Source organism: Gopherus flavomarginatus, chromosome 1 (assembly GCF_025201925.1).
Source record: "Gopherus flavomarginatus isolate rGopFla2 chromosome 1, rGopFla2.mat.asm, whole genome shotgun sequence".
Classification (NCBI taxonomy): Eukaryota; Metazoa; Chordata; order Testudines; family Testudinidae; genus Gopherus; species Gopherus flavomarginatus.
The window spans coordinates 243,869,341-243,897,123 of record NC_066617.1 but is presented as its reverse complement, the minus strand read 5'-3'; the positions used below and the strand labels follow the sequence as shown (position 1 = coordinate 243,897,123).

Sequence of the window (27,783 nt, the reverse complement as noted above, 5' to 3'; positions counted from 1 at the left end):
TATGGAAATGCGATCCACTCCATCCCAAAGGCATAAACTGAGTCCTTTTGAAATCGTTATGGGACGCCCTATGCGAACTGTGGCTACCATTACTCCAGTCCCAGACTTGAATTTGACTCACAGTACGCTCCTTCAATATTGCAAGGGATTAATGCAAGCTGTAAGTCACTTCCATTCACAGGTTCGAGCCGCCTGGCCGACGGAACCCACCTCTGACGCCTGCCACAACCTTGAACCAGGTGACTGGGTCTACGTACGGCATCACCATCGAAAACACGCCTTGGAACCTCGCTGGAAGGGTCCTCATCAGGTTCTGCTTACTACCCAGACAGCTGTTAAGCTATCTGGCACTGCAGCATGGATACATGCTTCACAGTGTAAGAAGACACCCTCCCCGGCGAACCAATCAACACCTCAGGACTGCGCAGAGTCAGTTTTGACTCCAGAAGAAGACGTAGAGGAACAGCCTGCAATACCTTACAATCTACGCTCTCGTAAGGGTTGCCAGAAGCAGATGACGATCTAAAGCAAGGCCCAAGAAGCAGCAGCAGTGAGCCTAGCGCCTGCTGTCTGGTGGACATAAAACTGTGAGTGCAGTTCCCTCAGTTGAGGTTGTCAGAACCAGAAGGGCCTTGCCTCCAACATGCAGCTCTGGTGGCGCCTGTTCCTCGGCTGCTGGTATCTTAAGGTCTGGGGTGCCCACAATGACAATTCTTTTATCCAGCAGCAAGTGTGGATAGCCCAGACCCTTAATATTTCTAAATGCTGGGTCTGCAGCCACATCCCAGCCCACTCTCAAGCTGGTGTTCCTGTCCTGGCTATCCCACTGAATTCCCCAGACCTTACTGGAGGACCTCGTCCATTTAACAAAACATGGAACAGCAATGACACTTGGGAAGCAGTAGGAATAAATGTATCTAAATGGATAAGTGTGGTGGAGGGGAAAGGTCATTGGTGTTGGGTGTGTAATGGGACAGGGCTGGATCTGGGAACAAGCCGTTGCCTTCAGCATATTGTGGCAAATGGTGTATGGGATTATTCAAACAAAACTAAGAAGTGGCGGACTGGGTATGGGGATATGAATTTTTTCTCAACCTGGGATCAAACAGAAAAATCAATCTCATGTTCCCCCTACAGTAATCTTAGTAAAAATAATACAATCTTCCAATGCCATACAAATACTACCACTCTTCGTAAGGAGGATTACCCTGTGCCCTTTGGAGGATATTACTCCTCATTTGCAGATACCTATGTAACAAATGGATGCAATCGACCTTTCCCGGCCTTAATAGGCCATCATTGGGTTTGTGGAACCAAAGCTTATACTGTATTACCAGCTAACTGGTCAGGTATCTGTTATTCCGCCCAACTCTTCCCACAATTCCGGGTGCTAGAGTCCCTCCCACGAGAACGCCTCCGTAATTTCAGGCGAAAAAGAAGGGACTTACTAGATGCCCAATGGTATATACATAAGCCCCTTAACTTGGGAAGAGGCCATTGGCACTTCCTTTATCCCACTTGGGGGAGTAATACACCACGCAAAAAGACTCCTAAGGTTACAAGCAGTGGTTGAAATAATGGCAAATGAAACGGGAGAAAGTTTAAAAACCCTGGCCAAAGAAACAGGGGTGATCAGACAGGTTGCCCTCCAAAACCGTCAAGCATTAGACATAGTGCTGGCGGCCAAAAGAGGAACCTGTGCTCTCATTGGAAAAGAATGTTGTGTGTTTATACCTGACAATACCAATGAGGTAATAGATCACGCTAGCCACTTAGAACAAATCGCATATCTTCCTCATGAAGAGCTGAGTTCTTTATGGAAGTGGCTAAGTAACCTGTTCAATTTCTCTGGCATAGGAAACTGGTTGTTTCAGGGAGCCCTAACTATCCTGTTTGGAATCTTAGTGATTTTTGTATGCTTTCAGTTAATCTCCTGTTGTATTCACAATTGTGTCACCCAGATGACTACCCCAAAACAGAGTGCTAACATGATGATTTTGAATATCGCTGATGAACTAAGAGATAAGGAACGGTTAATTTGTGGAACCCAGTAAGGGTTGGTCATGGCGTACGCCTGACCAAAAGGAGGGATTGTGAAAGTAAAATAAATTATATATTAAGAATAGAAAGGATTAAAGAAATGTTGTCTGTATCTTTAAGCAAAAATGTTGGAATGTTGCAACCAGGTGTCAGGAATACAGACATTAACATAGAACAATTGCACCGTTTAAGGGCAATTGGTGAAGCATTAGCCTTAGATCGATAACAGTTAGTAAGGAAATAGGATATGCATGCTGTGCCCCAGGTGAATTTTCCTGTTTTGCTTTCTTTGTTCCTTTGTCTAATTCCCGCTCTTTTATCTGTATAAATAAGACTGTTTGGGTCTTGCATGGCCACTCACATATTCTGAATGTTATTGGCGGAGCGCTGCGCTAATAAACAGAGTGGTCTGACAAATTGTGAGTCTTGATTCTAACTTTGACAGCAAACACCAGCCACACTATGGCTTCCAGAAGTCTTGGTTATTACTTGCAGGGTGACCCCCAACATGTTCTAGTCCTGGATTTTCCCCCAAAAACATGTGTTCTGCATTATCCAGCCCTCTCCTGAACAGTCCAGATATATTAGGCCCATTGCCCCTCTCAGGGTTTCAACATACAACAGTCTGCTACTTTGGCTAATTCCATTTAAACAATTCCTATTCCAAATGGATTAGTTTTAATTAAAGAATAAAACAAGTTTGTTTACTTACAAAGAGAGAGATGTTAAGTGGTTACAAGTAATGAGGCATTAAAGTCAGAAATGGTTACAAAACATAAATAAATAAAAATAAATCACTTTTTAAACTTAACAAGATAGACTTAGTCTAAGGTGAAGTTCTTTTGACAGGTTTCTAGTAATATTACTGACCAGGTTTATTCACATCAGGATCTGCTCCCAAAGTCCGTAGGCTGTTTCTTTTCTTCTTAGGTGAAAAAGAAAGAGATAGATAGGAGACAGAAAACCTGGGCTGGTTTTGCCCCTCACTTTTATAGTCCAGTCCCCCTTGGAGCTGCATTTTCTTCACGGTTATCCCTCAGAGGAGGGGTGGGCAAACGTTGTGGCCTGAGGGCCACATTGGGGTTCCAAAACTGTATGGAGGGCTCAGTAGGGAAGGCTGTGCCTCCCCAAAGAGCCTGGCCCCCACCCCTCCTACTTCCCACCTCCTGATTGTCCCCCTCAGACCCGCCAACCTATCCAACCCCCCCGATCCCTGTCTCCTGACTGCTCTGACTCCTATCCACATCCTTGCCCGCTGACAGGCTCCCCAGGACTCCCATGTCTATCCAACCCCACCGTTCCCTGACCACTTGTCATAACCATAGTCCCAGATTTGGACCTTAGCGTCCAAAATATGGGGGTTAGCATGAAAACCTCCAAGCTTAGTTACCAGCTTGGACCTGGTACCTGCTGCCACCACCCAAAAAATTAGAGTGTTTTGGGGCACTCTGGTCCCCCTGAAAAACCTTCCCTGGGGACCCCAAGACCCAAATCCCTTGAGTCTCACAACCAAGGGAAATAATCCTTTTTCCCTTCCCCCCTCCAGGTGCTCCTGGAGAGATACACAGACACAAGCTCTGTGAATCCAAACAGAGTGACTCCCCCTCTCTGTTCCCAGTCCTGGAAACCAAAAGCACTTTCCTATTCCCCCAGAGGGAATGCAAAATCAGGCTAGCAAATCCAACACACAGATCTCCCCGATTTCTTCCTCCCACCAATTCCCTGGTGAGTACAGACTCAATTTCCCTGAAATTTCCCAGTAAAGAAAACTTCAACAGGTCTTAAAAGAAAGCTTTATATAAAAAAGAAAGGAAAAATACATACAAATGGTCTCTCTGTATTAAGGTGATAAAATACAGGGTCGATTGCTTAAAAGAATATTGAATAAACAGCCTTATTCAAAAAGAATACAAATCAAAGCACTCCAGCACTTATATTCATGCAAATACCAAAGCAAAGAAACCATATAACTTACTATCTGATCTCTTTGTCCTTACACTTAGAAACAGAAGACTAGAAAGTAGAAACTACTTCTCCAAAGCTCAGAGAAAGCAGGCAGACAGACAAAAGACTCAGACACAAACTTCCCTCCACCCAGAGTTGAAAAAATCCGGTTTCCTGATTGGTCCTCTGGTCAGGTGCTTCAGGTGAAAGAGACATTAACCCTTAGCTATCTGTTTATGACACCACCCTCCCCCAGAATCTCTGGCCCATCCAACCACCCTCTGCTCTCTGTCCCATGACTGCCCCCTGGGACTCCCTTCCCCTTATCCAACCTCCCCGGTCCCAGCCCCCTCACTGTGCCACTTAGAGCATCAGGACTGGTAGCCGCCTGTCCGGAGCCAGCCATGCTGCCGCGCTGCCCGGCAGGAGCTTGCAGCCCCAGCGCCTAGAGTGCTGGTGGCACAGCGAGCTGAGGCTGCGGGAAAGGGGGACAGCAGGGGAGGGGCCAGGGGCTTATTTTTGAATAAGCCCTGGCTGTGAGCTCAAGGGCTGGGCAGGATGGTCCCGTGGGCCGGATGTGACCCGTAGGCTGTAGTTTGCCAATCTCTGCCTCAGAGCAATGTTTATTCAAAAAGTAAAGGCGGCAACACTGTGTCTGGTGGTGAAGAGTTGCATGATTAAGTTTGCTGATTTTCCTTGTCTTCTATTCCCCCTCCCAACCATCTGAAGACACTGTTTACAACTTATATGTAAACTGATGTAAACACACTCCTGTTGTGTAAGGCCTGCTTGACAAGTCCTCCCTAATAAGGGCTACATGGGTTTGAACATGCACTACCAACATCATTTAGAGGAATTCATAACTTTATATACAATGTTACTACGTACATTCTACAACACACTACTGACCAGTAAGTTATTAATTTTCAAATGATACTTCAGAAGGCATATTTTGTACAAAGATTATTACAATAGTGTATAGGGTGTGAATACAGAGGTACATTCTGTCACAGTGATATATTATTATTAGTTAAGTACTGTAAACTGATGGAGTGCACTGGGTTCCAGCAAATCTGGCTACACACACTTCATACAAACTCCAGAGTATCCAGTCTCTAGGCATTGTCTTTACTTCTAAGTAATTCATATTAAGCATAGCATAAACCTAAGGGCTTCGGTGATAAGGGTATAGAATAGTTTCCATATGAGGAGAGATTAAAAAGACTGGGACTTTTCAGCTTGGAAAAGAGACAACTAAGTAGGGACATGATAGTGCTGTATAAAATCATGAATGGTGTGGAGAAAGTGAATAAGAAAGTGTTATTTACTCCTTCACATAACACAAGAACCAGGAGTCACCCAACGATTTACCAGATTTAAAACAAACACGAACACACAGTCAACTTATACAATACAGAATGCACTAGGACAGTGGTTCTCAAACTTTTTTTTCATGGACCACTTGAAAATTGGTGAGGATCTTCCCAAATGTTGTTTGTACTGTTAGCTAACTATTGTAAAGCACTTTGGATAAAAATGCTATAAAAATTAATATTTTTTGTTTTACAAACAAAAGCACACAATTCATATTTTAATATCAGTAGTCTTACCTTTCTAATGTGATGGATGTGCCCTTTCTCCCCCGCCGCGGCAGCCTCTGGATCTCTCCCCTCTCCTCTACTGCAGCAGCCCCCGAGCTGGGGCTGGGAAGGAGTGAGAGTCTTTCCCCCGTCACAACAGCCACAAAACTGAGGCTGGGAAGGAGGGCCATCTCCAACTGCAGCCCTGGAGCTGGGGAAAGTCACCTCTTTCTCTGGCTACCATAGCCCTGCACATCCCAAATTCTTCCCCCCCTTCTCACCCCACTGCCCACTCCCATCTACCCCCTACTTCCCCAAAGGCCACCACCTCATCTTACATTGACATCTTCTCCAGGATCCAGGCACCTATTTAGTGGAGCCATGCATGCGCAGCTCCACTAATTAGGCAAGTGGCCCTTCATTTTTTTGTGTGCAGCCACCCAGGCATGCACCTTAGAGGGAACTATCCGCGGACTACCTGAATGGAGCTTGTGGACCACTGGTGGCCCACAGACCACAGTTTGGGAACCTCTGCACTAGGAGACACAAAAGACAGTGCTGTCATGTTTTAGAGCTCACCAACACCAGTAAGGGGTTCTGTCACTGCCTGCCCTGTATCCTGCTCAGAGCCTTGATCCCAATAACCATCCCACTAATATAGAACTCTCACCTTGGCTTCTACCAACCTAGTTACCACAGGCAGGGTGATCCCAACAGCCCTAATAGTACTGAGTCTCCCCAAATCCATCCACCCCAAGATCTTAACTGCCAGACACTCAGACTTTTCCCTTCTGGTTCATCACCCCTGAAGGTATAAAACCTCCCCCCAGTTATCAGTTCACTTTGGCATGCAGACTCCACACAGTTTGGACACTAGAATCCTGCTTGGGATAAAAATAAACAAAAAGTGTATTTAATGGAGAAATCACAGATTCAAAGATGAAATAATAAGGAAAAGTGAACACATACAAGTTACACAGAAAATATACACAGATGCAACTTCAGTCTTCACACTTCTGCAATAGGTAGATTCCCTTTTTAGTACAAGTTACCTACTGCCTTTGAACAGTTTCCCAATGTACTCCACAGCCATTGAGGGGACCCAGGGTTCATAGACAGCCCCCTCCACCACCTTTGAGATTGTCCCTCAGTTCTGGATACCTGTGTTATCTGGTGTTATTCCCCTGGTGTTATCTGGACCGGTGATCAGCTAGGTCACTACAATCCTCGACTCCAGGAGCCAGCCTTACCCTGCTCTGCTATGAGAACCCCAACTCCCAGTTTGTTCCTGCACAGCCTCTGGCATGTAAGCTGCTCCCAGCTATGTAAGTGAGCACTTTTGGCCAGCCGCTGCTTGGATTGTGCAGGCGAATGATGCTAGCCAATATCTACGGTCCCAGACACAACCCTAGGAACCTCCATCTTGCAGTGTCCAGTTATGCCAGCTGGATGCTGCAAGCTTATATGAGTTCATCAATTTAACAAATAAATTGATATGCACCAGGCTTGTTATCCTAAGGCGAGTTTCTGACACATTTCAAACCAAATGCACAGCTTCAGGTAGAATAAACAAAAATTTATTAACTACAAAAGATAGATTCTAAGTGATTATAAGTCAAACTGCAACAAGTCAGATTTGGTCAAATGAAATAAAAGCAAAATGCATTCTAATCTGATCTTAACACTTTCAGTGCCCTTACAAACTTAGATGCTTCTCACCACAGGCTGGCTGGTTGCCCTTCAGTCAGGCTCTCCCCTTTGATCAGCGCTTCAGTCGGTTGGTGGTGAGGTGTGTAGATGGAGGTGGAAGAGAGAGGAAGAGCATGGCAAACGTCTCTCCCTTTTATCATTTTCTTTCTTCCTTCTTGGCTTTGCACCCCTCTTCAGAGTCAGGGGAGCATTACCTCATCGTAGTCCCTTACTGACCAAAGGAAAGGGAGTGATTCACTAGAGAGTCCAACAAATCCTTTTTTGCTGTCTAGGCCAGTGTCCTTTGTTCCTGTGAGTCTGGGCTGGGTTTGTCCCATACATGTCATGATGAGGTGTGAACTGCCCCTCTGCTCCTTGAGAGTTTTGCCTGGGCTTGTTTTAAGCCATTAGGACACATTTTCAGCCTCATAACTACATTGCAACCTGTAACATAACATTACTATAACAATAATGCTCAGTGCATCATGAGCCTTCCGAAGACACCCAACATGACAAACTTTGCATTGGATACCACACAATCGTATTATAAGCACGAACATGGGGGTGTAGGGTGTTCCCCTGAGACACAGAGTGTCACAATACCCTTTACTTCAAACCACTTCTCTTTTAAGGGTTTGCAGTTCTCTTTTTCTCTGTCTCAGATTCATGGTGGGGGAAATTCCCTCTCAATTACGTAGATGGGATGACTCGGTGTCTTCCCACTAACTATAATGGGCCATCATTTTCTTTTCCTGGGTCGTACCATGAGCCATTAGTTGCGTTCAGTTTTGTGTAACCATCTGGCTTGGGAGGAGCCCCTCCCTGCTGTGAAGTATACTTGAAATTTAGTACAGGTCATGAGCATAGTATTCTATATACATAAATGCATATTCAGTCTGTATATATCTCATTATGACCATCAAGTTCAGAACATTACAAGGTTTCATAAAAGACCTTACTTGTCATATTTTTTATACACAATAATATTGTATACAACCAGCTGATTCAATTGCTTACTCTTTGGAGTTCAGACCCCCTGTTCTCCCCTTGGGGCGAATGGACCCTGATTGTCACACTATCATTTTTTTTAAATGTATATCTGTTCAGATACAACTATGATAAAGTGTAATGTACTACAGCACTATATGTTTAATTATATATGATGCTGGACAGAGATTGCTTATGCTTCATCAAAAGCTAAAACTGCAATACAGAACCAAAGAAACTGGATGGAAAAGACCCATTGGGTCATCTAGTCCTAAATGTTAAACCAAGATTGTTCTCTCCATATGACTTTTCAGAACTTAGACCCTTAAAATGGGACAAACTAAAATACAGCCCTAACCATGACCGTGTACGCCTATCTGGCATAGTTACATTTCTCTTGGAACATTTTGGTGTTTGTGTGAGTGTTAATTGTAGATAGGACAATTTTGTTCTATATGTATGTTATCCATCTCTCTCTCTCTCACACATACACACACACAAAGTTGGAGAATATGGCCATCCCAAACTGTGCCAGAAAACATCTGTGTGCTGCCATGGTTACAGAGGAGTAAGGGAAGATCCCCACCAAACAATATATTCAGGCCCTAAATGGCTCAACAGACTGGGATTCCAGCCCTTCTGCTCACAGATCATTTTGTGATTTAATTGACCACTCACTATTATGATATCCCATTCTCAGCACCATATCCTAATGCTACGAAATCAGACTGCTAAGCAGCATAATGGTTTTTAAAATAAAGTAATAAAGATTTTTTTAGAGAGACAAGGTGGGTGAGGTAATCGCTTTCATTGGTCCAACTTCTGTTGGTGAGACAGACAAGCTTTGGAGCTTACAGAAAGCTTTTCCTCAACTCTAGGACCGATATGGCTACAACACTGCATACGACAAAGTTTTTTTTGTCAATTGGTTCAGATCTTTCTTTAGAAATAACTGTCCAAACACTGTAGGAAGTTCTTCAGTGACATCAGTTTCCACATCAGTTTTAGAGTCAAAGAAAAAGTTAGATTCTTGTGCAAACAACGGACTAGCTACTGCAGGCTTTTATTAGTCTCCTAGTGGTCTTACATGATTTTTCTGTCTGTTTTGAACTGCAATACATTACAGAGAAAACTGAGTTTGTTTGCACTAAACATATATGTAGAGCCTCATGAAATTATTATTTTTTAAATAATTTTTCATTTTATTTTGTGGGAATTTCTTTTGTTTTATCCATTCAAAATTTCGTTTATTATATTTACATTAATAAAATACCTCAAAAGACTGTATATAAAAAAAAGATTATATATATATCACAGTATATCCTACTTTATCTATACTACCTCATTTTATTAAGCATTATTCCATGGAATTGAAAGGTTTTATGAATTAAAAACAAGCATACAGCAGTACACTTCATTTTCTTTTTTGATGGTTTGTCCTCTGTTGCTTACAAACAGCTCCTTAGATGTTCACCACTGACATTTACCCATTATTGCAGCCCTCAAATAACCGCCGCTTCTCCATCCTCACTCAGTGACACAAACACCATAGGGCACCATGGATCTTCCCAACCCCTACTGTTTCCTTCTCTAGTCCCCCACCCCCACCTCAACCTGTCCCTCTATATCCTTAGGGACCCCCTCCCCCTTATTTATTCCCCCTCTTCTACTGATTCTCACCCTCCAAGCCCCCATTAGCCCCAGAAACCCCTTCCCTCTTGCACTGACCCCCAACTCCCCTACTAGATTCCCTCCTCCCCCAAGGGAGTGAAAGGCCCTGGGAGGATGTTGGATCTTGCCCAAAGGACCCTGTATTTACCTTGCAGTGGTGACTCCTTACCCATAGGTCTGGGGCCATCTTCCTGCTCTAGGTGTGGCAATCTGGTGCTCAGGTTTGGCCCTGCCAACCTTCCATCATCATGACACAGGGGCAGGTGAGCCAAATTTGAGTGAATGATGCTGCAACCTCAGGTACCAGGTCACAACACTCAGACCAGACACCTGGGTCCAGCCCCCTGGGACAGGAGCCACAGGGATCACCACCACCGCAGGGTGAGATTTTAATTTTATGTCATTTTTATGTTCTTTTTTGTTTTATTTCATGTTATTTAGCATTTGCAAAAAAACACTGGGCTTACTATTCAGTTTAGAGGAACAAGACAAGAACAGTCATGTAACTGAAGTCACTGAGTTGTCAAGACACATTGTTATACAGCTGTAACTTACGTTTATTGTTGCTTGTTCTTTCTGGTGCATGTAATATTGTCACCTGGCTGTCATGCGCACTGGTTCCTGGCCAATGGAGCTGTGGAGTTGGCGTTCGGGGTGGAGGCAGTGTGCAAAGACTCCCTGACTGCCCCTGCACCTAGGAGCTAGAGGGACATGCCAGCCCTTTCTGGGAGCTGTGTGGACCCAGGGCTTGTAGGGAGCCTGCCTTAGTCCAGCTACGCCGCTGACCAAATTTTTAGGGGCCTAAAATCTCCCGGATTGGCTTCAATAGCCACCAGGAGATCGAGGCCCATTCTGGGAAATTCCTAGCCAATCCAGGAGGGTTGGCAACCCTAGTAGCACCCTATGCTAAGGTTGGTGAGGTTCATGGTGCTTCTCCACTACTGGAGGTTGGGAATGGGAGCAGTACAGAAGACAGCACAGGCAATTCTTGCAATAATTCCTGTGATACGTAGAGGGGTTTGTCAAAGCCCTAGCACCTGGAGTCACGTTATCAGTGGCGGCACTTGGCATAAGGAGACTGAGCAATTGGCAAGGCCCCACACAGCTCAAGGAGCCCTAGTGTTGCCAACTTTCTAGTTGCACAAAACTGAACATCCTTGCCCCGCCCCAACCCCCACTCCCTCCCCCTCTGTCACTTGCTCTCCCCCACCCTCACTCACTTTCACCAGGCTGGGGCAGGGAAATGGAGTGTGGGAGGGGGTGAGGACTTGGGTTAGGGGTGGCGCTTATCTTGGGCAGTTTCTGGAAGGGGCCAGCATGTCTGGTTCCTAGGCTCAGGGGCACCCAGGCCGCTCTGCGTGCCGCCCATGCCGCACCCACAGCTCCCATTGGCCACGGTCCCTCGCCAATGGAAGCTGCGGAGCCGGCACTTGGGGTGGGAGCAGCACGTGGAGCCACCTGGCTATCCCTACATGCAGGAGCTGGAGGGGGGACATGCTGCTGCTTTCTGGAGCCACAGGGAGTCTGCCTTAGCGTCGGGTCCCCGCTGCGCCACTGACCAGACTTTTAACGGCCCCGTTGGCGGTGCTGAGTGGAGCCGCCAGGTCCCTTATCAACTGGGCGCTCCAGTCGAAAACCAGACACCTGGCAACCCTGTGGGCCCTGATGTAATATTCCTGCCCCAAAGCCCCTTCACTGGCTTGCGCCAGGCCTGTGCCACACCCGTGCTAGCCCCACTGGGGACCCAACACCCCGCAGCGGGCGAGTCTCCTCTGCCCCCCAGGCCCTTGCGGCGCTGCCACTTCCTCTCCGCCCGCCAGGGGGCGCGCGGCCGCATCCCACGCCGGGCTCGTGCGGTTCTTCTTTTCCCCTGGAACCATAGACTCGGAGGAGCGGCCCAGCCCGGCCGCTCTGGCATCCACGCTCCCGCCCGCCCACTTCCCTCTGGTTAAGCCAACGCGGAAGCGGAAGTTCCCCTCGCAGGGGTTTGTGGGACGCCGGAGAGCGGGGCGGATGTTCTGTTTTCCTTTGGGTCGGACGTAGCTGGCGGCGGCGGCGGGTCGGAGGCCAGAGACCGATGTGGCGGGTGAGTCAGTCCCGGGCCGGGGCTCGTGACCCTCCCGCTCGTAGGGGGGCGGGGAGCGCAAGGGGATAGTTGTGACCTTTGACCCCCTAAATTATCCAACCCGCCACCCCCCTGCCCAGCTCCTTCTGTCGGGGCTCGGGGGGCAGAATCAGGCGCGCGCCCCTGCTCGGTGCCCGGCGCTGCGCGGACAGGGGGCTCCCCTGGGAAGGGAGCAGCAGTCGCTGACCGAGGCTGCGACCTCCCCCGCCCGGCGCCGGCTTGCGCAGCCCGTGGGGGCGCGGGCGCGTTTCAGCTCCGTGCGCAGTGCGAGGCGGCGCGTCACTCGCCTGTGCGCGGCTCTTGCGTGTCCTGTGGCAGGAAACGCTCCGTGGGTATTTCAGCGTTGTGCAGAATTGGGGGCGGGGGAGAATCAGACAATAATGATCCACTGGCCATAGCAGCGGTTGAGTCAAAAAGTTAAAGCTTCTGTTATGGTTAAAAGACAAATTTTCAGTATCCTGTGTCAAAATATACAAAGTAATTAGCTGCGAAGTAAATTCTAATTAAAAAAAAAATAAGGAGCCTGCCTTAGCCCCGCTGCGCTCCCTGACTGGAGTTTTAATGGCCCAGTCAGTGGTGCTGACCAGAGCCTCCAGGGTCTCTTTTTGACCAGGCGTTCTGATGGAAAACAGACACCTGCCAACCCTGTGGGGCCCTGATGTAATATTTCTGCTCCAAATCCTCTTCATTTTATTTAGCCTGGCCTGTGTCACATGTGTGCAAGTCCCACTGTGGACCCAATACCTAATAGGTTTTCATTTAGCATTTTTCTTCTTTTGCCTGGCTGAAAATTTGTCTTGCCTCGATGGAAAATTTTTTTTCATAGGTATGTGTATGCAAGGTGAAATAGGAGTTTGACATTTACTGATAAAAATCAACTTTTTCCAAGTTTGTTTATATGTTATGAATTATAATGGTTGTTTGTAAATCTCTGGCAGATCTGTGAGTGGTTATATGTATAAGCTCTAGCTTTAAGATTATCTCACAAATGTGATTTTAGGAAGTATGTTCTGTTGCCTATTGATTCTACCAGCTCTTTCTGCTCCCCCATTTATGGCCTTAGTAATCAAATGGGGATTTGTAGTTGATGTTTACCATCATGTAGAGGGGATCTCGCTATATTGAAGATACACTTTGTGTACTTTGTTCAGGTCTGACCAAGAGTTATAAGACTAATTCTTCCCTTTAAATTGACATCTGTTTGGTTTTTTTCTTCCCTTCCAGAATAACATCATCTAGTTAAGGATACGGAATTCTTCTTCAAGGCTGGACTGCTGCAGTATAACTATTGCTAGTTGGCACTCTAGTAATTCTGCTCATGTTAGCACTGGGTGACGACGTAACTTCCACAGTGCTTCCTCCTGAAGCCTAGCTTTCTTTTGAGCCATTGAGTACCAAACCACACTTATTCATATCATCAGCTTTTCAGTTTCCTTGTGGATATAATTGTACTGCTTATGACTGTAGTATTTAAGTTGTGGAACTGAATTCATATATTGTGATGGTTAGAAAACAGTTTATAATGGCAATGCTGTTACTTTTAAATTTTCTAATTGACTCTCATGCCAAGAATCAATGGTTTTACTTGGTAATCTTTAAATCTCAGAACCAGTCAATTATTTACAGATAAGGACCACTTTCCTCAGTTAGTGTTTCCTACAGGTTAAATGAGTATCCATTTTTCTTAGTGGTTTTATACTTCTTTTTCTGTGCTATGGCGGCTGCTACAATAGTTCATGATGCGTCAGAAGCAGTAGAGCTCTGTGCTTCCTATGGCTTATACCTTAAACCCATTACAAAAATGTCTATCAGCGTGGCACTTCCTCAGCTCAAGCAACCAGGAAAATCCATTTCCAACTGGGAAGTGATGGAAAGACTAAAGGGAATGGTGCAAACTCATCAGTTTTCTACACTACGGATTTCCAAAAGCACCATGGATTTCATCCGTTTTGAAGGAGAAGTTGAAAACAAGAGTTTGGTTAAGTCCTTTCTAGCATGCCTTGATGGCAAAACAATAAAACTTAGTGGTTTCTCTGACATTTTAAAAGTTCGTGCTGCAGAATATAAAATTGACTTTCCTACTAGACATGACTGGGACTCCTTTTTCCGTGATGCCAAAGATATGAACGAAACTTTGCCAGGGGAGAGACCAGACACCATTCACTTAGAGGGGTTACCTTGCAAATGGTTTGCTCTGAAGGACTCTGGCTCAGAAAAACCAAGTGAAGAAGTCCTTATAAAAGTATTTAAGAAATTTGGGGAAATACGTAATGTGGACATACCCATGCTGGACCCATATAGAGAAGAAATGACTGGTAGAAACTTTCACACCTTCAGTTTTGGAGGCCATTTGAATTTTGAAGCTTACGTTCAATATCATGAGTATGCAGGTTTCATCAAGGCCATGAATGCCCTGCGAGGGATGAAACTGATGTACAAGGGTGATGATGGCAAAGCAGTGGCTTGCAATGTAAAGGTGAGGAAGTGAAGAGTTATTTTGTAATAGACCTTAAGGGGGAAAAATACTGTTGAATGTCCTTTCCATGTATGAGTTTAACACGTTAAACTCTACAGCTGCATTTTATATGGATATCAAGTCAGATTGTTGATGAAGTGACAGCATAAAAATAGTCTCTTGCAACATCCATAGTGGAATTTCAAATGAAAGGTGTGATGCGTGTTAAATTCTGCCTCCCTGCAATCATGCACCAAATTAAAAAAACCTTAACATTGACATAGCTCTAGGGCTAGGAATAACACAATGAGGGGAGCTAAATATATGAACTAGGTCTGTGTTCTAAATGTCACATTTAATTTCTTAAACAACCAAACAAGCTGTGTTTATAAATATTAACCCATCTCATCTGGGTCTTACTTTAATATTCCAGCACCATGTGTAATTTCAAACAACCATAATTTATCTTTAAATCAACCTGTTAGAGGTGGATTTTCTCTTCTCCGTACTGCTCTCCCCAAATGTGAAATTCTCTCCAAAAATTACTTTGTCCTGAAGCTCCAGGATATTCAAGATTAATTCTTGCACCAGAAATAGCTTTACTACACAAAAATATCACAACTCTAAAGTCTCTTTACTCAAGGCCTATAGGGCTAGAAATGGGAGCTTTCCAGCTTCCCGGAGGAATACACATTTAACTGTTAACTAGTCCTGGAAGCCCTGGAGTTATTGGTCATGACTTCTTTGTGTGTAGAAAAGTAAACTAGGTTTTTAAATGAGTTTTTAAGAGGTTTTTAATGGTCCCTTTGAACCCTGTAATATTGGATTGATGGTGACTAAAATGCCTAGTATTACAGGCAGTTGTGTGTCAGAGATAGTCCTAATAAAATATTTAAACTCCCTAAAATAGTTTTCCTGTAACAGGAGGCATACGGAGGAGACATAAGTAGAAGGGCTTTTTTGGCATCCATTTAGGTTGTCATAGACTTTAAGGCTGGAAGGAACCATCATGATCATCTAGTCTGACCTCACACATTGCAGGCCACAGAACCTCGCTCACCCAGTCCTCTTAATAGACCCATAACCTCTGGCTGAAGTACTGAAGTCCTCAAATCATTATTTAAAGACTTCAAGTTGCAGTGACTCCACCATCTACACTAGTTTAAACCTGCAAATGACCCATGCCCTGTGCTGCAGAGGAAGGCAGAACCTGCCCTGGGTTCTCTGCCAATCTCATTCAAGGAAATATACCTTTACAACCCCAAATATGGTTTGTTGGGCCCTGAGCGTGTGGGCAAGACCCATCAGCCAGACACCTGGGAAAGAATTCTCTGTAGTAACTCAGAGCCCTCCCCATCTAATGTCCCATTTCTGTCCATTGGGGATATTTGTTACTAGCAGTTGCAGATGGTCCACATGCCATTGTAGGCAATCTCACCATACCATCTTCATAAACTTATCAAGCTCAGTCTTGAGGTATTTTGCCCTCACTGCTCCCCTTTGAAGGCTGTTCAGAACTTCACTGCTATGATGGATACCTTTGTCTAATTTCAAGCCTAAACTTGTCAATGGTGAGTTTATATCCATTTGTTCTTGTATCAACAGTGGTGCTTAAGTTAAATTATTCCACTACTTCTCTGGTATTTATGCCTCTGATACATTTATAGAAAGTACTCATATGTCCCCTCAGTCTTCCTTTGGTTAGGCTAAACAAGCCAAGCTCTTTAAGTCTCCTCTTATAAAGTAGGTTTGTCATTCCTTTGATCATCCAAGTAGCTCTTCTCTGCACCTGGTACAGTATCTTTCTTAGGGCAGGTCTACACTCTGGGGCTAAGTCGACCTAAGTTACGCAACTCCACCTATGTGAATAACATAGCTGGAGTCGACATACCTTAGGTTAACTTATTGCGGTATCTACACCGCACTGGGTCTCCCGTCAACTTACCTTATGCTTCTCATTCCATTGGAGTACCAGAATCGATGGGAAAGCAATTGGTGGTCGATTTAGCGGGTCTTCACTAGACCTGTTAAATGGACCCCCGGTGGATCAGTTGCTGCACGTCGATACCCCTGTAAGTGGAGACAAGCCCTTAGACATGAGAGACCAGAGTTGCACACAGTATTCCAGATGAGGTCTCACTAATGTTTTGTATAATGATATGAACACTTCTCTGTCTTTACTGGAAGTACCTTGCCTGATGCATCCTAGAATTGCATTAGCCTTTTTTGCTGCTGCATCACATTGGCAGCTCATAGTCATCCTTTGATCAATCAAAACAGCCAGCCTTTTACCTCCTCTGTAACCTTCAACTGGTAAGTCCCCAGGTTACAGCAAAAATTCTTGTTAGTCCCTAAGTGCATGATCTTGCACTTTGCACTATTAAATTGATCCCATTGCTATGACTCCAATTTTCAAGGTCCAGTTTACCTTTTGTAAAATCATGTTGTATTTTATCCCAATTAAAGTTTACCTCTAAGGCCTTAATTACTTTCTCTTTTAAAATGTGTTCCAACACCTTGCATATAATTGAGATCAAACTACTTGGCCTGTAATTTCCTGCATCACTTTTTTTTCCCTTTCTTAAAAATAGGTACTATATTGTGTGAACCCTGAGTGCATGGCTCCATTAAAAATCCCTGCCATTGGGCTTTCAATTTCATGTGCCAGTTCCTTCAATATTCTTGGATGGAGATTATCCAGGCCCCTCCATTTGGTCCCATTAAACTGTTTGAGCTTGGCTTCATTAATTTCTAATTCATTACCCTCATTTCCATTAGCCACCCCAACATTAACTACCCCTAAACTCTTAATTACACTTATTTAAAAACAGAGACAAAGTATTCATTTAGGTATTGGGCCATGCCTATATTACCTTTAATCCCCGCCATATCCTCAGTGTTTAGTGGTCCCAGTTCTTTTTTCCTTGTTTTCTTATTTATATGACTATAGAACCTTTTACTACTAGTTTTAATTTCCTTTGCAGTGTCCAACTCTGCTTGGATTTTGGAAGTTCTCACTTTCCCCATATACTTTCTGACCTCCAGTACTTAGCTTTCCTTCCTGATCCAGCCCATCTTCTATTCCTTGTCGACGTCCTGTTTTTTCATAATAACCTGTTTGAGATGCTTGTTCATCCTGTTTGGTTTGCCACTCTTCACTACAATTTTTTCCCCCTTGCTTGTGATGCTGACTTCAGATAGCTTCTGCAACTTTTCCAGGCCTCCTCCACATTCAGATCCTTGAGTTCTTCAGCCTAGTCCACTTCCCTAACTCTCCTTCATTTTTTTAAGTTTGCCCTTTTGAAATGAAGGACCTTACTTGCAGATCTGTTTTTGTTTATCTTTCCGTTTAGTTTAAACTGAATTAGCTCATGATCACTCAAACCAAGGTTGTCCCCTGCAGCTGTTTCTTTTCACTATTCATCATTAGCATATCTAAAATGGAATTACCTCCTGTTGGTTTGGTGACAGTTTGGTGAAGCAGTCTGTCAGCTATCACATCCAGGAAAACATGGGCTCTACCATTATTACTAGCATTTGTCCTCCAATATATATCTTGGAAATTAGTCTCCCATAATCACACAATTCCCAGTAGTATTTATTCATTAAAAATATTAAAGAGGTCTCTATTCATATCCAAATCGGATCCTGGGGATGTGTAGCATACCCCAAGTGCTGTCTCCGGCGACCATTTTGTCCCTTTCTTCTCCAAAGTGGTTTTGGCTCAAATGGACTCTTGTTTTATCCATTCCATCATTTCTAATTTCTTTACAGTCTACTCATAAGTAATATACAATGCTATTCCACCACCTTTATCTTTATTTCTGTCTTTCCTAAACAGCACATTCCCTTCAATCCCTGTACTCCAGTCATGACTACAATTCTACCATGTTTCTATTATCCCTATAAGTATCACTTTCCTTACCAGCAGTTTTAGGCAATCTTCTTTTTCACTACCCCTGTGGTGCTGCTTCCATGTGCCTGGTAGAGGAAGCCAGGTCCGCCCTCTACTCTAGGTTCCAGCTGAGGGATTCTCTAATCAGCAGCCAAAGTCTGCATCATCCTGAACCTTTCTGCTTTTTCCCTGAACCGTTACTAATCCTGGCTACCCCATCTCTGGATTTGTTAGCACACTCTCCCTTCTTCCACTGAGTAACTGCAAACTAATTTCTGTAGTTCCAAACACACCTCCCTTGTCTCAGGGAGTGACTGCAGACAATATCCCTGCAGCCCCTTTCTGCTATCAACTCCCTGGCATTATACATGCCCTGCCTGTTCCTGCACAACTGAGTTAACGCTCAGCCTTAATTCCCCCATCTTGCAGCCTAATAGGTTAATTGTCCCCTCTGGCCTACGTTAACCTATTCAGCATGAGTTCGGGGAGCATACCCCATCACAAGACAAAGTACCTTTCTCTTTTCCAGATTAGCCCTGATCATCTAATTTCTTTGTGTCTGCTGCCTGTACATCTCAGATTTATTGATAAAACTTTTTAAGACCACACTGCCAGTGTGTGTGTGTGTGTGTGTATTTACAAATATAAATCTCGTGCTGAGTCGGGGCTATGTATTTGTTCAGCACATTCATAAGAAAATTAAACAAAATTAAACTTTTAAGAGAGAGTTCCTTTTTTAAAGAGGGGTAACAAGATACAGCATTAAAATAAAAAAATCAGCAAACACCTGTAGAATGAAAATAAATTCAATTTATATAACTGAGCAGACATTTGAATTGTATTTGAAGTGCAGATATAACCAAAATTTATTGATTATGTGATCTCCACCCATTTTTAAACTGTACTTGAAAATTTACTAAAAATATGTTGCCATGATACCTGAAAATCTGGCATACATATCTTACTGCTTCTGTCCTGATAAAAGGCTTAAGTTTTTGCAGCCACTGCTCCTCAATTAGAATAACAAGGTTATTGTAACAAATTTGATAGGCCACAATATCAGATAACAGATGTATCATGGGTATATGATGTCTATAGAGACAAGGGCCAATGTTTTAAGCATTAATCTGCTGGCTATATAATGAGGTATAATATTCCCCTACTTTGCAGTTATAGGAGATTGATGTTCATAAGACTATTTACAATTGAAAATCATATAGGAGTACCTAAATTTATTTTAGGTTAAGCTCTCTAGGATTCACTTTTTCAAATCAGAAATACCAGTACTGCTTTTGAATAGAAAAACATGAATAAGTTCAATTTCTTTTTTTAATTTGGATTAGTAAGATTTGCTTTGACATGTTTGAAGTTGGGAGCCATGCACTTACGATTTGGTAATTGAGTGAAATGTAGGCTTTGTTATGAAAAGGAAGTCAGTCAACATTGTGCAGTTCAGAAAGTATCCTTTAAGGTTCAGGGGGAAGGTTCGAATGTGTTGGAGCTACAAGTTACGTTGTTTATATACTTCTTACTGGATAAACCCCCAGACTCATGAGTGAAATAATTTTACTTTTCCTCACATGACAAGACTTGCAAGAACAAGCATAAAAAAATCCAAAAGTCCCCAAACCTTAAATGTACTAGATTAGAATTGGGTTTTGACCTCTTAAACTCATTGTTTCTTAACTGTGCTCTGTAAAGGTTTCCTTTGACTCAACAAAACACCTGAGTGATGCATCAATTAAGAAACGGCAGCTTGAACGTCAAAAGCTTCAAGAGCTTGAACAACAAAGAGAGGAACAAAAACGCAGAGAGAAAGAAGCAGAAGAGAAAAAAAAGGAGGAGGAAAGGTAGATCTAACATATCTGCATTTTTTAATTTTAATAACGATGGTAAAATACAATAAAACTGCATTTCCTTCCCCTTATCTCTCTCGCACTGGAAATGAATGAGCAATTTGACTAAATCTCAGTCTCTTGCAGGGCTAAAACTTTGGGTCCCCACATTTCTTCATTCCATTCAAAATTAGCAATGTTTAATTTGATCATATTATAACTTCGCTTTCATATACAGTAGAACTTCAGAGTTACAAACACCAGAGTTACGAACTGACCAATCAAACACACACCTCATTTGGAACCAGAAGTACACAATCAGGCAGCAGCAGTGCTCCTCCCCCACAACCTCCCCCCAAAAGGCAAATACAATACAGTATTGAGTTAAATGTAAATTACTACAAAAATAAAGGGAAAGCAGCATTTTTCTTGTGCATAATAAAGTTTCAAAGCTGTATTAAGTCCATGTGCAGTTGTAAACTTTTGAAAGAACAACCATAACGTTTTGTTCAGAGTTACGAACAACCTCCATTTTTCACAGTGTTCGTAACTCTGAGGTTTTACTGTACTTTTTTTTTTTCTCATGCTGTACTAGCAATCATATTTCTAACCCAGAAAAAGTTAATTTTATGGGCAAGATCTTTCCACATATAGAAACAAAAATCCAATCTTATGTTAAAACAGACATACGAAATCAGTTACAGAGTGTTTTGACTAGTTCAGTGAAGATATTAAATGGTCTTTAAGTCTGTTATTAGTTGACTCAAAATATATTGTTAGCTTTAACTATTCAATCTTCTAAATCAGAATCCCATTTTTTCCCCCTTAGACTTCACAGAATTCTCCAAACATAATATTAAAATCTCTTTATCTTGCAACTCTTTACTGTTAAACATGTTTTGGTCACTTACATTAGTGGTGCAAGCAAATCAGATTCCAAATTCTTAATGCTCTTCTAATTTTGATTTATCTTGGTAATAAAAGGCAGAGTTTTTCAGTTGTTTCAAGAGTTAGTTATGTTTTGCAAATCTTTTGTTTTAAGACCAGTTTCCCTATAAATTATCTTCAACTGGTAGAAAACTGTGGCAGATCCTTACTCTACTTGCAGATTTTAATTTCTGATGCTGTGCAATGCAATCTGGAGCTGAGATGACCATCACTAAAATTGAAAGTTTGGTAAATTTATTATAATACCTATACTTACTTATAATTCTGCACAAAATTATTTTTCTGGACTATTTTTTAAAGTGTTTAAACTAAAATGGGTGATTTTGGTAAAATATATACCAATGCTGGTAACAGACATATAAACTTTTATTATTAAAGATAGTGGGTAAACATCTTCACCTTTGAAAATCCTCATTCACATCAAAAGTACTACATGGGCAATTAACAGTGATAAAGTAATGTGTTATATTTGATTTTTGCTTTGCATGGCTGATCCCGTTAGAACATCCCTTTACTTTAAATTCAGCCGATTTAATTTCTGTCCAGTGTTTATTACAGGAACCAGCTAATTTGTTAGACTTCTTTTGTGAATTTCCATTTTACTTATAAACTGTATTACTGCAGCCTTACACAGAGTGGAAATGACTTTCTTGATTTGTGTTGCGCGTGCAATCTGCTTATTTTCCCTTGCTTTGAGATTCTTTAAAACAAAGATGATAGAAGTTGTGCTTTTCATTACTCTAGTGCCTAGTTAGTTCAGACTTCAATGTTTCCCAACTACTGACAGTATTAGAAAGCAGACTAACTGTTCTGATGACGCAGATCTCTCAGAAACTTGTTGGCTCTAAATGACAACATATCATGACTGTTGTATATAGTTTGATACAATTTTTTTTTTTAAGTGAGGTTAGTGCTGCTTGTTCCGGATTGACAGCAGTGAGGACTTAAGTCTTCTATCCACAGAAAAGTACAGCATGGGCAAGCTTCCCCACATTGTTCCACCAAAGTGCCTCAATTCTGACCTGGAGGGACCACCTCTAGGGGTGAGAGTAGTTCAGTTTCCATGCCCAATCCAGTCCTCAGTGCTTCTGAGGCGACCAGCAAGATTTTCAGTTGTGGTGGATTTTACATGTCAGTGCTAGAAGCAGTCATTCCTCTAAGCCCCAGTTGTTGTGCTGCTGCTGTTCCTAGAAGGCAGCTGACCAGAATGATAACTATGCATTAGTTCTGAGGAAGGCGGGTTCAGGCAGTGGGGGACACAAAATAAAGTGAGCTAGTTTGATATTTTGATGGAAATGTGCTTCCTAGAACTGGATAGTTGAAATGTTTAAACTATAATGATTTGGTTTAGCTTGGTCTGTTTTCTAGATAGAAAATTGAAAGACGATGTGCTAATAGTGTGAGTAAATCATTTTATTGACATGGTTCTGCTTTAACAGAGAGAGGTTTTTTTCAGAGATGGGATATACGTTTTAGAATGTATTACTAGGAAAAAAGTATGTGTATACATACAATATCTCAGGGATGCCAGGTATATATGGAACATAAATCTGAGGATAGCAAATCATTTCAGCAATTGTATGTTAAGGAAACTGGAGCCCGTGCATCAGTGATCTTCTTTTATCATTTAGATGATAGGTAACTCTCCAAGAGCACGGTTCTTCACTCCTTAATGAAGCAAAACTATTGACTTGAACAGAATTTTTTTCTGAGTAAGGAAGCTAGGTTGTCTAGATCCATTTACTTTTGTGTGGTTAAAATGGAATTCTTCAGTGGAAGCTGCTGCCTGTTCGGTATTTCTGAAAATCATGCTGCTGTTCAGGCACACATTCTCTTGAAAATCTTGGTCTTTGCTACTATTTGCACATTTTTTAATTGATATCTGCTCAAAGTTTTTCTTCTGAAGGATGGATTGCCCAGCCAACTGTCTCAAAATGACTGTATTTCTAATTTGATCTTGCTTATGTTGGTTCCTAAAATATCTCATATTTAAAGTTTTGCTTATTCCTAGAACAGTCTATCTGATGTCAGTTTAGTTTTGTGTGGGAAGGGAAATGTTTAAAGATGTTCAGTGAATGCATATGTGATGTTTCCTGCTTCTGTCTAGCTGTCAGCAATCAATAAGACCTGTCTTTCTTGAAAAAAATAACACAATCCTGTATTTTAAACTTAAATTGTAATACAAGTCAAAATCCAAAATTGTTCCTGTCATGGCTAATGTACAAATTAATCGCTCTTAGGAAACAGAAAGAACTTGAAGAACTTGAGAGAGAGAGAAAAAGAGAAGAGAAGTTACGCAAAAGAGAACAGAAACAGAAGGATCGTGAAGCTCGTAGAAACAAAAAGAAACTTGAAAAAATGCAAGCAGAAGAGCAGAAAAAACTGCAAGAGAAAATAAGACTAGAAGAGAGAAAGCTCCTGTTGGCACAAAGAAATCTTCAGTCCATTAGACTAATTGCCGAACTGCTTAGCAGAGCAAAGGTAACTTTGGAAAGCTGTCTTTTTCGTATTATTTCAAGAGCTAACAAAAATGAAAACTAGTAGATTAAAATTTTAACGGATTTACGTGTTCATAAGCCAGACCACTTAGCTATTACATGCGCCAGCAGTCAGCCCTCTGAATAGTATTGATTGTGAACTCACAAGAGTCTGTCTTGAAGCCATAGGATGTTTGCCGAGACATCTGTTCCCTAGGAAGGCAGGGGTGGAGTAAAAAAAGATTCTGAAATTATTGACCTGAATAAGATTATGCATCAGTTGAGAAAAGAGACCTGCCCACTACTTTGAGATCTGAGAAAGAAATGTGCGGAAAACATGGCATAGAGAACTGAGCAAGGGACTAAGAGGATTCCAAGTTTGAATTTTGGCTTTGCCACTGCTCACTTGTGGCCTTGAGCAGTTCACTTAACTGCTCTCTTTCCCATTTATTAAATGGGGATTATTGTGGTTTCTTTTGCTAATGTTTGAAAAGTACTTTTGAAAAAGCAGGTGTAACAATATAACAAAAATACAAATATATGTTATCCACTGACAGTGATGGTGACGTGTCAAATCATGTCTGAGTCTACAGTCGTCAACATTGTTTCCATGTGTTCCATGTGACACACTATTGTCTTTTTCTTGAAAAAGTCATAATTGCGGGTATTTTTAATTAGTGGCTAATGTTTAGTAACTGTTTTCAGTAAGCAATAATGCAACAGTCTGTGGCAATGCACAGCTTTGTCTCTTGCTGCCATCATGAATCAGGGATGTTTTAATATGTATATTAGCATAAATGTAGTGTTAACATTTTAACACAGCATTCCTTTCCATCCATCACATTATCATATATACATCACCCTAGTAATTCCTGAGTTCTTGATCCCCATTGAGTAGAGTCTAATTAAATACTCCCACTCCAAGTGAAATAAAGCTTAGAGAATTTTTATAAGATTTTCCTCCAAAAAAAACGAAAGGTGGATTCTTATAGTCCAGGGGTAGGCAACCTATGGCATGCGTGCCGAAGGCGGCACGCGAGCTGATTTTCAGTGGCACTCACACTGCGCGGGTCCTGGACACCGGTCCAGGGGGTTCTGCATTTTTTTTAAACAAAGCGTCTTAAACATTTAAAAAACCTTATTTACTTTACATACAACAATAGTTTAGTTATATATTATAGACTTATAGAAAGAGACCTTCTAAAAATGTTAAAATGTATTACTGGCACGCAAAATCTTAAATTAGAGTGAATAAATGAAGACTCGGCACACCACTTTTGAAAGATTGCCGACCCCAGTTATAGTATGTTCATCACTGTGATATAAAAAGTTGTTTAGATATTACTGCATTGTGCACTGAACCAATACCCGAGGATATCAATTATTGCACCATTTTCTGTGCATAGCTGTCTTTCCCTTCACATATCTAGGGTAAAACTTGCAAAGGACTGAACTAAGCCTCTTTTGTTCAGCGGCAGAGCAAGGTAAATGTAATATTTAAATAACACACTATTTTGCTGATTGTATTAGACATTTACATACTTAACAGAATAAAAACTTCATTTTTTTTTAAATTTACCTGAAGCATCTAAACCTATTCAATCGTTGAGTTTTGTGACTGTCAACAAAAACACTAATCCTAATGCTGGTTACTGTAACACTGACGTCTGTCCACTGGGAACTGGACTGAGCTCAACTCATTTGATACAGATTCCTGAATAGTTGTTGGATAGTAACGATTTTTGCTCATATTGGGTTCTGACGAGTAACTTGGAGACGAAAAGTACCAAGTCCCATTACCAGTTACTTAAACTGAGCTGGCTGCTTTTTCATTTCAGCTTTATTTGTTGAACAATTTCCTTAGTGCACAGAGTTATGTAAATATTTTTTTTAATGGTTTTCTTTTTTACAGGCTTTCCTTGTATATGAAAAAATCTAATTTCTTTAACAAATTTTTGGGAGACATAAGCACATCTATAAACTTCCTTTCTCATCCATTTTCTCCCGCCCCGTCAATGTCTTTCAGGCAGTAAAGCTTCTGGAGCAGGAACATAATGAAGAAAGAGTCCGTCTTCAGGAGTTGGAGGAGAGACGAAGGCTTCAAGAGGCTGAACTCAGACGTGTAGAGGAGGAAAAAGAGAGAGCACTTGGACTGCAAAGAAAAGAGAAGGAGCTAAGGGAGAAGCTATTAAGCAATCTCCTGAGCAAGAAAACAGATGATACACATCAGAGTAAGGAGGAAACTAAGGTGTCTCAGTCTGGCCTGTTGAAAACTGTTGTGGGTGGTCCACAGATTGTGTCATCCAGCTGTATAACATCTACCTCGGTACAGTCCATTATGGGAAAACCAAATCAGGTCTATCAGAGGGAAGTAATATGCAGCGAAAGTGTGAACTCTCAATCCAAGTATTTAAATGGAAACCTTCACAAGGAAGCTAATGTTAAGGAAAGCAAGACCCTTAATTTCAATAGCACTGACAGTTCTGATAAAAGGAGTTCAGGTGTGCTTTCTTGTATTCCTGCCAATAACCAGCAACACAAGAGTACGCCAAGCTATGAGCAGAATGCGTGCAGGAAGGACTTATCCTCTGAGCAAGGCAAATGTAACAGAGAACCAAGTAAGGGGAGAAGCCATTCATGTAGTGACACAAGTGTTGATAATAGCAAAGATAAAAAGGAAAGGAGCAAACACAGAAGAGACTTGAGTAGTAAAGATGAAAAATATATGAAAGAAAGACGACTCCATAAATACCATAGCAAAAGTCACAGCCCTCATCGAAGAAGCTTAAGCCCAGATCGCACCCAGCATAAGAGGGCCTTGAGTAGTGAGAGTAGACAAGATAAGAAAGAGAAAAGTCATGGTCACAAAAGCTTGAGCAAGAAACGAAAGCACCGAAAAAGATCATTGAATAAGCAAAGAAGTCCTTGGAGTAGGTAATAAAGGAATTTGCCTTCAAAAAAGGCTGTTACAGGACAGATCAAGGCCAGAAAGTTCTGAAGTAGATCTCATCTGTGTGACTACTGTGGGGAAAAAATGAAGTTCCTGTTTGGTGAATCTAGTTCATGGAACCAAGATATGGCCACTAGATTTTGATGTTTCTTTATGGTCTGTTTTGTCTCCTTTTTTGTATTACGACAGTGCTCTAGATATAACCAACCTAACTTGGTTTTCATTAGTTTCCATTTTCTGAATCTTTTGATTAGATCACTTAGTTTCTAATGTCTGCAATCATAACATCCTCTGAATTAGGAGAGATATAGGTGTCAGTTATCAGGATTCCAGTCTTGGCAAGTTATTGTGTACAAAATATTTGATTACAAACCTTTCTCTGTGCACTCAATGAAAAAACATGTAGCAAAGCAGAATTTTTGCTAATTGAGCCAGGGTGCAGTATTTTTGTATGAAATTTGGAAGTGACTATAATATTTACGGAATATCTTTTAAACTGTACTGCAATGCCTCCATTGTTTTTTGAGGTGTATTTACTTTGTGGAAAACCATAAGTCCCAAATGATCATGGCATCTAATGCCACTTATACATTTCAGAATTCTTTTCTGTTTCAGAATAGGTGCACTGTTATGCTTTTAGAACACCAGGAAATATTCAAAAATGGCCAGAAAGCTGCTCTGTCATGTCTTTAAAATGTTTTGGCTGTTTCTAATTATTTAAAATGGTATGGAAGCAGTTAAATTTATGTTTCAAGTACATACAGATGTTTTGTTTTTTGAAAAGGGGCCTTCTTGCTAAATTATATTTTACTTGCAATGTTCAGATTCAAGGATGCAATTTATCTAGTTAAATAATTTTTTATAACATTTTGCTTCTAAAACTGAAGCTCAGGAATCTTAAAACAGCTTGTCACATGAAGGTGAAAGAACAGTTTAGTTTTCATTTTTATGGTAAACTTGAAAAATCTATTTCCAGAGAACCCAAATTGCTGTTTTCATATGTCAGTACATTAAAAATTTGCAAAAGTACTATATTAAAACTTGCTTTGTTTGTGACATTTGTTTTGAAAAAAATATTTGAAGTTGTGGTTCATTAATGAAATTGACACATCTTTTGAGATATCCCTGTAATTCTCCACTATATTGAATGAGATCACTAACTTTGTAGTGTTCGGTTTGGGTCAGAA

The 27,783-nt window shown here is 41.8% G+C and overlaps 1 protein-coding gene across 2 annotated transcripts; it reads left to right on the top strand.

Annotated features, from left to right (window-relative positions):
- The first annotated feature begins 11,883 nt into the window (after nucleotides 1–11,883).
- Nucleotides 11,884–27,012, top strand: AKAP17A (A-kinase anchoring protein 17A). 2 transcript variants are annotated; one of them, XM_050932719.1, is made up of 5 exons: nucleotides 11,884–11,997; nucleotides 13,261–14,512; nucleotides 20,088–20,236; nucleotides 23,410–23,650; nucleotides 25,673–27,012. In XM_050932719.1, exons 2-5 carry the CDS (start codon nucleotides 13,751–13,753, stop codon nucleotides 26,582–26,584), a joined length of 2,064 nt encoding a protein of 687 aa, XP_050788676.1. In that variant the 5' UTR covers nucleotides 11,884–11,997; nucleotides 13,261–13,750; the 3' UTR covers nucleotides 26,585–27,012. The 2 variants fall into 2 exon arrangements, with proteins under 2 accessions (XP_050788676.1, XP_050788686.1); XM_050932729.1 differs by lacking the exon at nucleotides 11,884–11,997 and adding an exon at nucleotides 12,302–12,364.
- Nucleotides 27,013–27,783: the final 771 nt, after the last annotated feature.

What these genes read in the sequence shown, in the direction of transcription:
- AKAP17A (XM_050932719.1), top strand. Translation starts at nt 13,751, where the DNA reads ATGGCGGCTGCTACAATAGTTCATGATGCGTCAGAAGCAGTAGAGCTC. An exon ending in AAAAAAAAGGAGGAGGAAAG is followed by an intron (nt 20,237 to 23,409) that starts GTAGATCTAACA and finishes AATCGCTCTTAG; the next exon opens with GAAACAGAAAGAACTTGAAG. An exon ending in AACTGCTTAGCAGAGCAAAG is followed by an intron (nt 23,651 to 25,672) that starts GTAACTTTGGAA and finishes AATGTCTTTCAG; the next exon opens with GCAGTAAAGCTTCTGGAGCA.